Genomic DNA, 15,672 nt, shown 5'->3' with positions numbered 1-15,672 from the left:
CCTTTTTAAAAGCTGGATGTATTAAAAGTTATTGTCTTCATCTAATTGAAAAAGTTGAATTCACTGCCCCATGGTGCAATACTCTCTGTGTAAAAAAAGATGCTAGATATACAGCAATTTCAACTAGGTTTCCCCAAATTTTGTGAGGATGATACTAAAACATAATGATAAGAAACCGAAGATTTGTAATTGTTAACCTGATTGCAATGCTTAGCAGGAATAGGTCTTCAGAGATTTCCTGGTGGCTATGACAACTGATATAACTGATTTCTTTTTTCTGAAGACAGTAACAAAATAAAGAATACTTAGAGAGATCCACCCGGCACTGGAAAAATTCTGGCTCATGCAACTGTTATACTTTCCCATGAGAATCTTCCAAGAGTATAAGAATCTTCTGCCCATGATTTTTCTTATTTTTCTTCCTGGAAAATGTTCATTAGGACCTAAACAAAATCTTATTAATTTCATTCCATTTTATTGTTCCAAGGATATTCAATACTTTCAACTGAGTACTCATATTTACTGTATGGCCTTACAACCAAGGATATATAAACAATCCTAATTCATAAATAACTTCTTCCTCCTGTGTTTAGATGTAAACTGCTTTGTGTACATCTGGTATGCGTACATAAAGGGGAAAAAAAAGCACATCATCATTATATTACGCTAATATAATGATGCTGAGGATCACATAGTCTCTCTTCAGTACACAGCAGCCAAATCATGTTGTGTGTATCATCAGCTAAGAGTCAGTAATGAAATAAAGACTTTTATCCCATATACAAAGTAAATTTAATATCATAAGCACTGACAGGGGGGCAGTGAAACATAATTCTGAAATCACCAAAGGCAAGACAGGGGAAATTTTATCTGTGTTTGAAACAGGATGTTTATTCACTCACTAGTAGAGGGTAGGAGATAAATAATTTTTTTGCAAGTCAGTCTAGAAATCAATATACTCTGCAATTCTACAAGACTTTAACCAGAAGTAAAAGAGCTAAAGTAACAGTAATGGAGAGCCCACCCTGCAAAGTCTGCTGGCAGGACCTGTGGAGAGAGAAGCCCACCCTGGAGCAGGTTTGCTGGCAGGACTTGTGACCCACCCTGGAGCAGTTTGTTCCTGAAGGACTGCACCCTATGGTAGGGACTCATGCTGAGGAAGTTCGTGAAGAACTGCAGTCCATGAGATGAACTGACGTTGGAGAAGTTAATTAATGACTGTCTCCCATGAGAGGGGCCTCACTCTGGAGCAGAAGCACAGAGTGAAGGGTTCTCCCCCTGAGGAGGAAGGAGTGGCAGAGACAACGTGTGACTGCAACCTGCATTCCCATCTTCCTGTGCAGCTGAGAGGGAGGAGGTAGAGAACCAGGAGTGAAGCTGAGACCAGAGAGAAAGAAGAGGCGAGGGGAAAGTTTTGAAATTTCGGGGGGTTATTTTCTCATTATCCTGCTTTGATTTTATTGGCAGTAAGATAATTTCTCTGAATTATCGGTTTTGCCCATGACTGTAACTGGTGGGTGATCTCTCCCTGTCCTCATCTCACCCACAAGTCTTCCATTATACTTTGTCTCCCGTGTCCAGCTCATGAGGGCAGCAATGGAAGCACATTGGCAGCCACTTGGCACCTAGCCAGGGTCAATCCACCACACATTAATGAGCAGTTATTATAAAGTTTGAGATATTGAAATAAAAAACATGATTTACGGTACAAGAACACAGAGAAATATCGTCTTACTATCCTAATAATGCATATCTATTGACAGAAAAGACAGAGATTGTTCTTTGTATTCTGCCTACACAAGGAGAATTTGTTGCATTTGGAGACAGAAAACAATGTAGAGTAGAAATATGAAGAAATATGTAAATCCTTTGAAATAAATCAGCAGTTTATATAATATTTGGTATGCAGAAACATCGAAGTATGAGGGAAATGAGCAATACTATTGCTTTTCTAGGTGAATAAATATAATGAAGGGCAAGGTAATCAATTAACAAAACACAAACAAAAACCTCCTTTAAAATTCTAAAAAATGCTAAGAATGTCTAAAAAATTCCTAGCAGTAAGAACAAGTAAATCAAAATTATTGAATTTATTAAATCTGCACATAGAAACAAATTAATTACTTTGGAACAAAAAGTCTCCTCCAACTCTAATTTGTTATTGTAGTTGACCAGTTGAGCAGTATTGTTGCAATAAATCAAAATATATGCCTTTGTAATTAACTGTCAAGTCTAATCCTGATCAAATAAGTGCTTTACATCAATTTGAAGGTAGACATGCAGTGCTTTCTGGTAGCTAACAATGGTACTGCTTCCTTATGACAATAACAAAGGCAGAAACAATCAGCATTCCTAGCAATTTTGCTAAATTTTGATAATATTTTTGCTATATTTTTTGAGCAAAACTAGATGTGTTTAGCTGTGATCAAAGAAATAGATTAATATTGTCTAATAATATTGTTGCCAGAAAATAAACTTTGAAAATTATAATTCATTTACACAAAACAAAAATTATTATATTTACAAACTCCTCTTCTGCCAACAGGTCATACATCGAAAAGCAGCTGTTTGACTAATACAACCCACTAACACAGGTTGATGAGGTAATTTTAAAGTTATCCTTCAGTTTTGTAGAGTTAATGTAGGTCTGATTTAACTCCCTGAACTGTAGGTATGATTTAACTTCCAATCTCAAAAATATTGCACATCCTGAAAATAAGGTTAAAGAAGGGAAGTAAAAACATTTTCTCATAAAAAGAAATTATAGACAGAAAAGACAGGTCATAAAGACAGGTCAGCTTGACCAATGAGTTGCTATTGAGCAAAGCAGATGGTTATTTATAGCAGTAGTAAAAATAGGATAAACATTATCCTGCTAGCAGCTATAAATATTGAGTCATTACCATAGAATCAAAGGCTCTATAACTATGGCAAGCCTCTTAAATCAACATAGAGAGTACACAGAACCTGATAATCAGTGTGGAGATAATCAGTGATAAACAACTGTGAGTTGCAGACACCTAAAAGACAGGCACATGACAAAGATAACTGCAATGCCGCCACCTTCCTCTTTCATGGGAAGGTTTCATTAAAAACTGATATATGTGAAAGAGGGATTTTAAAAAGGACACTAAATACAGCTCCTTCAGACCGGAAGTTTTAGTTTTATCTGATTTAAGAGAGACTATTAATATATTTGACTTAAAGTATTAATCCACACAGTATAGCTGTACTGTGCTAATATTACGCTATGCAGGGTACATGTTCAGTAAATATGGATGTTTGAATTGTTATTAAATTATGAATCTTTCAGGCACAAAATTGCAAAAACCCACAAACTTCCAAATATTAGGTTCACATCAACGGCCCTAAAATAGCCCTAAAAAGAATTAATTGAAGCGTACTAATGAATATTTTAATTCAGATGCCTTGCTGCTTGATTTACTTGAAAGAAACTCTTAGTATGAAAATTGTTCTAGAAAGGCAGTACTAGAATGACTGTTCATCACAAGCGACATAATTGACTTGTTTCTGACACTGATGCTAAGTGGTGTTTTCTCCACTTTAGCATCTGCACTTGATTGAGGCGTCAAGCTTTCACATATTTAACTTTTTAGCACTCACAGTGGTTGGGCTTAGAACAAGCACTAATTAAAAACAATTATGTAATCAAATTGACAGAAATGCTTAACATACCAAGATTTCACACATGGGCACTTTGGAGAGAGTTCAGTTCCTCCATACAAATGTGCCCAGATTCTAGGGTGATTTAAACATCTAAATGAAGAATTTAGATGTCCTCTATCTAAAAAAAAAATTCTGACAGTCACTGATCAAATAAATTGAATTATTAATATCTGAATACTTTATAAGTTGAAGATACATTGTACATTGCTTTGGGGATTTTTTTTTTTTGTATCAAAATATTATTCTGCAAATATGGGAAGAATGAATGTACAGTGAAAGGAATCAGTAAACATTACAGTAGGAACAACTGGAAACTTGCTGCATAGCAACTCACTCCCTCACAGGTATATTTAGCTAGCTCTACAGCACTAATTGTATTTATGGGCCCATTACATTTGAGACAATTCTTTTCTTATAGAAAAGCATTCCCACACAGTAATAAACTAGAGCTTGCTGAGTTTTCAGTGCTGTTCCTATACCCAGCATGACATGCAAATCTCGGGGGAAAAAACCCCAAACCACCACAGATATTATAAAGGTGTTTCTTATTAATTAAACACTCATCTATGTATAGTTGCATCTGTCCATCGAGTCCCCCAAATTAGCCTCCTCTTCATACTGTTGATTTGAATTTATCAGTCTTTTCTTGTAGCATTTCTTTTTTAGAAGTGTTCTTCACCACAACTGTAACTCAACCCAAAGAGTTCCCCCATGTGAGAAGTATCCACTAAGAGCATCTCTGATAGGAACGCAACTTCATTAAAATTTGCATTGCATATTTATGCCTTTGTCATTCCACAGATACAGGGTTGTGGTAGAATATAAACTAACACATCAAGCTCATATTTCCTTAACTTTCCTCAAATAGAATGCTATAAATTAGTAATAATCTGAAAATAGAACTTGAATCAAGGTACATCTTTACTTTCAAAGTGGACTGATACAGCTTATATTTAAAAATAGTTTTGATTAGTTTTGGCTAGTATGAAGGAAAGGGAATTTGGGTGTTTCAAGAGAAAGATGATTTTTTCAGCTGAAGAATTGATACTGAAGAATTTTATTTTTTTTAAATAATAAAAGTATTACATTCAAAATTTAAATAAGAGGATAAACATGCAAAAATGAAAGTATACATTAAGAAATAAAACTAAAAATGCAAGAAAAGCTTGAAGAATTATAGTAATGTGTAAAGAACTTTAGGCATAAAGTTGTAAATAATATTTGTTGTAAATAATATTTAAGACCATTATTTGTTTGAAAGAAAGGAAAATGGTTAAAGATCCATTGATCTAGGGGATCAGCATAAGGATTATTTGACATGGCTTGAATTTCAGTTTGGAAGGGGGATTTTTATGACACATAGACTAACATTTTTAACTCAAGGGAGACCCAAGAAAGAACAGATTTTAGAGCAGGGAATTTGGTATCATCTTACAATAAAATAAAAACCATGTCAGTGTTAATGTCTGAAGTTACTGGGATTTTGAGTCACTACAGGCTCCCACTTAGGGCTATCTGGTGATCTACAATGAAATCCGTATTTTAGTAGGGATAGAAGTAATCCACTCTGTGCGCTAATGCTGGAAGGTGTCTTTCTATAGGCAGTTGATTTCAATCTGTAAACAAAGTGTTTTCTTCATCTGCTTTAAGAAGCAATCATCCACAGAATTCAGGCATAAAAATTCAGCCCATGTTGTCAGCAAATAGAGAAAAAGACATTTCCTCTGCAGCAAAGGCTGCAACATGACAGTGAACTAATTCTTTTGAACAAAGGATTCCTCAGGTGTTTTGAGAAGTGAAGCAAAAATGGATAATTTCTTTTCATTCTTCTTCACACACAGAAATATTTTTGTCAATTCAATAATAAATTCTGTACTGATGGTTACTATTTTTTCCTAATTAACTTGGCTCTAACTATCCTCTGAATAAATAAGTTCTTTGTATTCTTATTTGCTCCTGAAAAATACAGCTACCTTCTGCATAATGATAAAAACTTATCACTATAAATGTTTTTCTTCTCAAAACTGGAGACTACATTCTTTTACTGGGAAAAGCTCTTTTCTATAGAGACTTGTAATGCAGTTTATGCAGAATTCACTGCCTTACATTTTTCCATGATACATCTGTTGAAATATATCTTAGATTACAAGTGTTTCATAATACATAATCTGTTGTAATGCAGATGAGATATTGGTGTAGAACTGAATTTTAAACATAATTATCTTACTTAATATTTTCATGTTACAAAAACAACAGGTGAGAATTTTATGATTAAATGATCTTGACAATACATGTCTCTGTTCATAAAGTCAGACTCAGTAGGTTGCTTGTATTCCCTAGGTTCAACAGACACTAGAAAGTATCTGGGGAGAAAACTATTTAGAAATTATAGTCCATATTCATTGAATTTGCTAACTATAATGTGTGCTTAACTTTGGACCCTAGAAAGAAAAAAAAAAGCCCACCCAAAAAGCTAACCTGCCTTTCACTGAGTTATAGTTATTGTTATAATATAAATGACAGTTTAGAAACCTTTCTGGCATTTTAAAAAAGTCAATAAAAAATCATGTACCACTTTTATCAAAAAGGACATAAGAACATTCTAAAGGCCAGGTGTAGATGCTGATGTACTCCCACCCAGAACTGCTGGTGATAGACAACTTTGAGGGCCAAGGTTTATAGTTCAGGACAGCAAAATAAATGTTTTAAGTTATTTGAGACCAATCTGAAGGCATAACCAGAACTGCTAATGCTGCTCATTCCACTATTCTATGGTAAGACTAATGCCAGCAAAGATGAAATGTAATAGGGACTCTATTCTAATGTTTCCCAAGATGAATGTATATTATATTTGAAGAGAGCTATTTTAGAATCTAGTAAAAAATTGCTTTTTAAATATGTAACGTTATAACCCTTTGTGAAAATTGCTGTTGGAGAATACATGTGTAGCCAGAATAAAGACATTGAAGTTTTTCAATCTGTTTATCACTATTTTCTTGAAAGCCCTTTCTGTTGACAGAAACAATAGACTGAAATTTATTACATTAGTCTAAGCTCACTAAGAGCCACACTAAGTCATAAGAAGTGATAAATTTTGTAAATAATTTTTCCAGGAGGTCATAAAATCAGAGAATGGTTTGAATTGAAAGGGAACATTAAAGGACGTCTAGTCAATCATTATGAATAAAAGTAAACTGAAGAGGAGCAAAAAGATGATTTTTTTTTTAAGGTTTCTGGAGTTTAGTTCAGGTGTGATACTAGGAATTAATTTTATGGAAGGGATCACTGAGAGTACTCGAAAGCTGTTTGCAAGCTTACTTCATGTAATTCACTATTTATATAGCAGACAGAAGAAGAGCAAAGTGTCATGTTAAATAAAACCTGAAAATACAAAATGAAAGAACTGGGGTAAGTAAGAAAGAAAGAAAACAAAGAGAGACAAATGCTTTCATGCAAAGATTGCATCTATTTAAACCAAGACTGTGATGAGTCTACAAATGAGTAGAAGAACTTCAAATGATAGAGGGAATGATACGGAGAGTGGTTGGTAAGACAAAACTAAACCAAAAGACTTACAAATATAGTGGCAGCAGCACAAAAAACATAAGGCACTAAATTAATATTTCAAACCTCAAAACCATCAAATTTTCCTACCCACACAGCCAGGCTGAATTAAAATCCAACTAAGGTGTAGAATTGTTCAGCAAAAATAGCTTAAAGATCCTAGAAAACTAAAGGTATGTCAGAAATTCAGGCAAGGGAAGTAGGTACATTCATGGAACTGTAAAGACCATAATTTTACAAGTTGTCAAAAGATAAGTTTATTAAATCAAAGTTGTAAATCTAGGTGCTTCATAAGAGTCCTGCTGATGTTCAAGTACCTGGTAAAAAAAATCTGCAAACTTGGTACCATTTTCCAGGACAGGAAAAAATTGTCACTTTCATAATGATGCTACACTGGGCACTCTAGAAATATATCCATTAAATCCAATTCTTTCCTACCTTTATTTTTAAGCTCCTAAGTTAGATTGATCATTTTTAAATTTAACTGATCCACAGGAATATGAAAGCCCTTATTTAAGGCAATTTGAATGCCTTAGAGATTACTAAGACAGAAAGCTCATCAAAGACTGAAAGTACAGTAAATAGGAACAAAGGACTTCTGAGTTCTGCCTCTGGTTCTAGTAGTTCACACCACTCTGGCTACCTATCCTTCCTGTGTTCTGACTGTAATAGAGCAAACAGGAGAGTGGGAATATAAAACTGCTGTAAGTTTTCCTTAATAGTTTTCTAATTAAGGTAATAATCTGAAACTGAGCCTGTTACTTTTTTGAAGATAAATGTTTTAACAAACATAGAAACTTAAGTGATTTTGCAGATCTAGTGTTCCTTTATTATCTGGTAAAAGTGCTGGAACTTTAGCACAAATATGACTTGCCCTGTTTATATCATAAAGTCCATAAAATTTTACGTCGGTTTATAAAAAGGTCTTTTTCATAAAACTTACATGTTAAAAAAAAAAAAAATTACATTAAAAAAAAATGTTATCTCTTTGTCCCAGCGAGTGCAATACCCATAGCATGGAACAGTAACATACCAGGGTCAAAAATTAAGCACAGCCATGAAACCAGGCTAACCATGAAATAGCTGGAAATAAAAGCATGACTGTGTAGACAAAACAGAAATGCATCTGAGCTCAGACTGGTAACAGTTTTTAAAACAAGAAAAGGGCAACTCGTATAATTAGAGAGTTCACTAAATATCTGGATTTTTCAATACTTGGCTTCACACCATCTCATGATATTCGGGATTGTCTATTTTTATTCCCTCTACTTCCAAGGTGAGCTATATTCCTCTCATTCCTATTTCCTATTTCCTCTTCCTTAGCCTCCAGCAGAATGTACCATACCCCATATGCTGATGGGTGTCTGTGTGGCAGGAACAGGCTTTGACTGACCTGAGCGGATCACAGTGTTACAGCTGCTGTGCAGACCAGACAGATTATACTGCTCAGCTTTACTGAGTAAGGCCCAAACCCCACTAATTAACACTTGAGCTGGACCTCACCCAAGAAAACCAGAAACTGTCTAGCACAGAAAACTCTGTGTTTTCAAAATCTCAGAATAGCAGCAGAGTAACAGAATATACACTAGAGATGTGTACCCCACTCTGTGCTGATACCAGCAGTCCTCAGTTAAAGCTGGCACAGCTGCCTCCTTTGAATGGGATACTGGGAAAAATGTCTTCCTGAAAAAGTTGTCAAGCAGTGGAATTCGCTGCCCAGGATAGGGGTGGAGTCACCATTCCTGCAGGTCGTTAAAAGACATGTGGCTGTGGGACTCAGGGACCAAGTTTAGTAGTGGACTTTGCAGTTCTAGCAGTTGGACTTGATCCAACCTAAAAATGATCATGATTCTATAATGTTACATATATTTTCTGTTGTAGTCATCAAAAGCATTATGATTTTTTTGTTTTCAGCTATGATTGTTTTTAACCTAGCATTATCTTTTCTATTAGAAGAGGAGACATACTCTTTGACATGATAACTTTTTTCTCAAATAGGCTCAATTCCAATACTTAGTGAAACAGGTTATCTGCTATCTCCTGTCCTTCCTTAAATGTTCATGTTTCAGACCTTTGGCAGTGTTAACATCCCATCATGAAATTTTACAGGATATATCAAACATGAATGTCTATTAAAAATAAATAAATTAACACTTCTTGACATTTATTAAAAACACTACCTTTATGCTATTTGTATCATTTTATAAAGGCAATAAGGACATTCACACACTTTTTTCCCTCCATTAGTAATTTTTGAGATTAGACATTCATTATGCATAATGTTCATCTTGTGTCTCTTAGAAAAATATACTCTTAGGTTCCATCAGAACCGAATATACACTTTTTTTTCATCAGAAAAGTGTTGCAAAATTCATTAAAAATTATAACTAAATATTTCTACTGAACACAGACAAATTTAAACATTAATACCTGAAACAACACCAATTCCATCATCACAGTCATAATCAGAGACTTCACTATCACTGATTCTTTTGGATCCTGGAAAAAGAAAAGACATGTATCATTTTCCCTCCTTTAAGTTAAAACTATCCTCTGTCAATAATACTTAAATAAATGTATGGATTTCATACTAGACCATGAAGCATGAATATCAGCATTTAAAGGTAATTTCTCATGTTATAATTATTGCACATATATGACTGCACCAATTATTTAAGTTAAATCTTTAAATTAATATAAAATGAAATGCTGAAATACATCTGGACAACATTGCTTTTATGAAATATTTTTATATACTTTATATTCATTCCATACACACAGATATTTTCATTCATTCCATACAGAAACTGGCTTTCAAAAAAGATAAACACTTTTTATTTTCCAGATTTTCAGATACAAGGCATCATCCCTACCCAAAGACTCTGAATAACAGAAAGATTATTAATAGTAATAATATTAAGTGCACATAGTACTTTCTTTGAGTTCTTAATAAGGATTATCAGGAGAAAAGGCAGCTTCACACTTACAGTGTGCCCTGGAACACAAGCAAACTATTAAATGTATACCTGCCAAAATAGCTAGAGCTGAGCTGGCAAAAGCAAATTCCACTTCCATGATTAGAGCCCAAATGTAGGTCACACAGGACAAGTAAATATGTCAGGTTTTGTTCAGTCTAAATTTACTTCAGTCTTCTGTGGCATCTTTTAAACATTATTTGATTTCTGATATTAGGGTTGAACAGTGGCATGCGACTGATAATTATTCATTTGCTTCTTTTAAATATGAAAAAATCCCTGTTCTACAGCAAGATGGTGTGTCTATTTCAAGTTTCTGGCCATCTAAAAAGTGAGTAATTAGAAGGCAGAAACTTTAATTGTCACCACACCTCCAATCACATGTAAGATTTTTTTTCCTGCTTCAGGACAATTTTTCTGAAAAATGTAGACACAAAAATATCAGTGAAAACTTTGGAATAAACCTGAAGAAGCCCAGGACAAAGCAGTCTTAATGCTCTGTCTGGGTGACCAGCACAGAAGGATGTCTCCCTCCTTTCCCAACAGGAAACTGGGAGAACATGTACTAAGAGGGGTTTTAATCAAAATAATGAGTTTTCAATTTAAAGAAACTTCAAAAGTTATTTAAATTATAAGAACTGCTGTCATTTTTTTAGACTGCTGAATATTTGTTTATCTGCCCACTAAAGAATAGTGGAAGGTCATTTTTTAGCAGAAAGAGTGTGCTTATAAGATCTGAGACTTCTCCTAAACCGTCCGTTTACATTAATTAATCAACTTATTCTCCACAAATTCATATAATTTCATTTTTAGTCACAGTACTCCCTTGGCCTCTGTAATATTCTGTGTCAGTAAATTCTACATTTCGAGTATGCATTGTGTGAAATCAACTTCCCTGTATTTTATTTCTATTATATTATTTCAGACAATGCCTTCCAAGCTTTTGTATTCCAAGAAACATGAATCAGCATTCTGTGTTCTTCTATAGTTATCTATTTGGTTTGGACTTTTTTAAGCTGAAATATCATTCTTTGGTTCCTTTACATACGCAAACCATATTTCTGATTGTTCCTGCTGTATTTGTTTGTACATTTTTATTTCTTCTGTGCCTTTTAGGAGAAGTCAGAAGTAACTGCAACAATTAAGATGTGGGTGTATGAATTTATAATCTAGACTGCAGACTATTTCTTTGAGGATAAAAATATCTCAGTTTAAAAGTTATTCAATTAAAAATAGTGTAAGTGTGATATGTGCTAATTCTTAGAAAACAATATATAACCTGCCAGTACATTATGCAATTTCAGTAAAGAAATTTTAATTGTGGGTATTTAATTGCATGGAAAGTTGATGCTTTCCTAACAAATAGGAAATTAAAATTATTTCAGAGAAAGTCATGCAATTTTCATACAGTAGCTCAATTTATTATAAAATTTTAGAAATAGTCATGTTACAATGGGTAGGGGACAAGTATCTTTGCATTCAAGAAACAACAACTAAAGTCTTTCTTTAAAACAAAAAATTACAAGCAAGTGATGATAATTAGCACTCAAGAAGATGTAGAAGATGCGGGCAGAAATTAAGGAAAAAGGTTTTTTCCTCTGATTATTTTCTTAGTTTTAGTATTACAAAGGCCCAGAGTCTCTTTTTCCCCAAATAAAGCATCCATTCCACCTGTGATGCTGTTCCTGTTGCCATTTTCAGGAGAATCATCTACAGGTGTAATGATATGTGTGCCAATAAGCAAGAAGGACTAGTCTCCATTCTTCTTAGCCACTGATTCAAATCCAGTTCATTAAATGAGGACAATATTTGTGACCAAACACCAAGCAAGAGAGCTCTACTAGCTGGCTGGGGTTTGGCTGGGACCTGAAAGGCAAAAGCCCCCAAAGGGAGTGCAAAGCAGGGGGATTCCATCTTTTGGTAACCCTGAGACTGGGCAGTGGGTTTGTGGCTGCTGTGCAAAGATGCCAAGAATGTTGCCCAGGCCCTATCAGAGGGAGGATTGTGGAAAGGGAAGATGAAGGCAATTGAGTTTGCTGATGATTGTCACGTGACTGCTTGGAAAGGTTTTCATCATGAAAGATGTAAAAAGGCTGAATCAACTATGATTGAATAGATGTCATTTACTCATCAACTAATTCATTCCTATGAATGAATCTATTTAATTACAACTGAGGTTGCTTTTTATTTATGTTTATATTTACAGCTAAGTACATCTGCTATAACATATTTTTAGAATATTATGTTTTGTATTCAGGAGGAGATACTTGCATCTTTGAGGATGAAAATAGTCAGCTGTTTTCACAGTGGGCTCTAGACTTCCCAGCTGTGTAGCTAAAATTATAAATTGTTGTAGTCACAGGATACATCTGGCAGAAAAGAGAGATAAATAAGCTTCGACAGACCATAGGTATAAAAGACAGGGTTTTCTCTCTCTCCTCTGTCTTCTCAAGCAGCATCTACCTGTTCCAGAATCTCCTAATACCTCAGCTCCACATCACCTTCCAGGATCTAGAGTTGCAAGCTTCAGGGAAGAGTCAGGGCAAGAAAAAGTGAATGGGCCAGGATTGAAACCTGCCCAAAGGATGGGAGTAGAAAAAGAGTAAAAGCAAGGGAAGAATCAGATATCAGTGATTTCTCAAACTGTCTTTGTCACTGAAAAGAGGAGAGTCTCTTGTAACATATGACATCCTTAAATATGAGAGCTTGATCTGTAAGATGTGACATGAAACTTGTTCAGCTCAGATCATCTATTCTATCTCCTCAAGCTCCTACAAGCCAGCTCTAACTACTAACAGACTTAAACCAATTGAAAATCATGAAAATCATGTTTAAGTAATGTTTTTCATTTCCTTACAAATGTAAATTTAAATGATGGTGAAGAAGTCAGAAGAAATTCAAAGCAGAATTAATTACTTGGTTTTATCTTTGGCAATCAACGTTTCAAGGAAGGAGGAAGGAAAGCATGTCAATTAAATGTGTAATGTCAAGAACTACTGCCTGGAATATATAAGTTCTGCAAAAGAATCAGATTATACATATTTAAAACTTATTTCATTAACTTCAGAAATGGAACAAACTAGAAAGTGCACAGGTCAAAATCTTTTATTGAACCAAGTATTTAAAATGTCAGTATAATTGCTGGCAGATTAGTTTAATATTTCTTGGAACCTTTGCAAGATTAATTTCATCTGCTATATATTAATATTAGATGGTAATTTTCTTTTTAACCTATTTACAATGTAAATGCAAAGATTTAGGCATGTGTCCCACCTCAGTCATGTCTTTTCAAAGTACTATTTAATTAAGTAATTTGGACCACTGATTACAAAAAGGAGAAAGAGCAATTAATATTTTAGCTGGGAAACGTGACATTGAAGCCTCTCACAAATTATTGCAAATTAATATATTGTGAATGAAACTGTTATTTAGAATTTAGTTATTATCTTAAACTCTTCAACATATACATTATAAAACATGGTCCTAAAATCAGTAGCAAGGAGTTTAAATCCATTCTTACATAAATTCAGAATTCAGTAAAAATCTTATATTCCAGGATACTGTATACATTAAATTAATGCATTGGTGTCAGTGGTTTGCCTGTAGTTAACTTTTTCTTTGATGCTATTCCACTAGTATGTAGCTTATTTACAAAACTTTATTGGAGGTATTATTCCCCTTTTGTCTGATAACTGGGCAGTAACAGATACAGACTTTCAAATCCTTTCCACACAGATTAACAATTATTACAGTTATGGACTGTAGGCAAAATAGAGCCCATGCTACTGTAACCCTCAAAAATGCCTTAATTCAACATAATCCCAGCCCCAGTGAAATCAAAATATATATTTTTATTCCATTTAGCAAGTTTGGGGTTAACAGCCTTAAACTATCAACAATTTTTTTCAGGGGAGAGTTTACATTGAGGATGGTGGAAAACCTCCCCATAAGAACTTGTCAAAGTTCAGCACCTTCCTGCCCTTCCACACATCCCTACTCCTTCACTGCAAAGCTGCTCAGGCTCCCACTTCACCCAGCACCACACAGCTCTGTGAGAACATTTGCAAAGCACAACTGGAAAGTCACAGCTCTTGCAGTGTACCTTCCATTGCTTCCATTGCAGGGTAGGGGAAAAACCCCATCACCTAAAAACCATTAGGACAATTATTTTCAATTCCCATTTAGCAAGTACTTTCTATTTAATTTTTTTACTCTTTGCATTTTCACTTTCTATTACATGGAAAAAAGAATTTATAATACAGTAGTTTATTAGTATAAAAACATTTCCACTTTTCATCCTTAGGAATGAAATAATGTAAAAAAAAATAAATTAAGTATTTAATTCAATTTCATTAATGAAATAGATTTTTTTTGTAAACTTTTCATGGGATGCAGTGTTGGTGGCCATGGAAAGCTTTAACAACTTCTAGATAAAAATAATATTTTGGCAACTGAAAAAATGTTTGCAGAATATTCTTTGGTTTTCCCAAGCCTGTCAATGTTCAAAAAGCATTTGGACAACATATTTAATAACGTGCTTTAGGTTTTGGTCAGCACTGAATGGTTGGGCTCTTGGACTAGATGACTGTGGTAGGTCTCTGCCAACTGGAATATTCTATTCTATTTCTCCAGAATCACATTTCCCTCTGTAGCAACATTCTAAATAATTGAAACTCTCCCAGTTGAACAAAATGACATGCAAATATAAATATTTTCTTACAAAGCAGCCAAAATCTGTGGAGGGTTCCAAAAAACCTTCTGCCTTCCACACAAAGGTGGCACACAGCTTTTCTTTACTCTCCTATTAATATAAAAATGAAATAATCAAAAATACCTTCTGTGCTTAATATATTTCCCAGAGACATTTCTGACAGACCACAAGTGAAGGCTAACACAGGCAATTCAAAGCTCTAGTGAAGTGCTTATGACCAAAAAACAGTTATCAAAATGAACTAGACAGGGGATAGAATGAGAAATAAAATTAATGTCAGCCTAAATACAAATTGTGCCAAATTTATGGCTCGGGAATTCTGTGCTTTTCCTATGGAGAAAGAAAAAAAAAAAAAAAAAAAAAAAAGGAAAAAGAAAGCAGACCATGTTCCCAATCCTGTCTCTTACTATTCAGGAAGCTTTTACAAGGTTTTGTGGACTCCTTGGGGCAACAAAGGGTAGTGAAGCATGCTTGCAGTTCCTTCCCTGGAGCTCACAGAAAGCCTTCACAACCACTTTAAGTCACTTAGCATTGCCTGTATTTCTTTGATGTTCAAAGCCAACATATAAGCAACCCCAAAAGAGTCTCATAACAACTGTTTTAAGAATTTGCTCTCTGATATTCATCCAGCCTGTGCCCGAGGGTTCCTAGTGTGAACTAATTTCTCATGCAGTCCTGCTGTCTCTTTGTCAATCTATTGCTTTACCATCCTGCACATAATAGTGGGGTTTAGAG

The 15,672-nt window shown here is 34.5% G+C and overlaps 1 protein-coding gene across 3 annotated transcripts in view; it reads right to left on the bottom strand.

Moving 5' to 3' along the window:
* Positions 1–15,672, bottom strand: part of RIMS2 (regulating synaptic membrane exocytosis 2) — a gene marked incomplete at its 5' end in the record, with an annotated part of 477,503 nt that overhangs the window by 164,874 nt on the left and 296,957 nt on the right. For all 3 annotated transcript variants that reach the window (XM_083865898.1, XM_083865900.1, XM_083865899.1), the window contains one exon: positions 9,682–9,750. In XM_083865898.1, coding sequence (XP_083722024.1) covers positions 9,682–9,750 — 69 coding nt within the window. The remainder of the gene's footprint in view (positions 1–9,681; positions 9,751–15,672) is intronic.

This window comes from Zosterops lateralis, assembly GCF_965231275.1.
Source record: "Zosterops lateralis genome assembly, chromosome: 1".
NCBI lineage: Eukaryota > Metazoa > Chordata > Aves > Passeriformes > Zosteropidae > Zosterops > Zosterops lateralis.
Note: the sequence above shows the minus strand (reverse complement) of the source record. Positions and strands in the feature narration are given on the sequence as shown.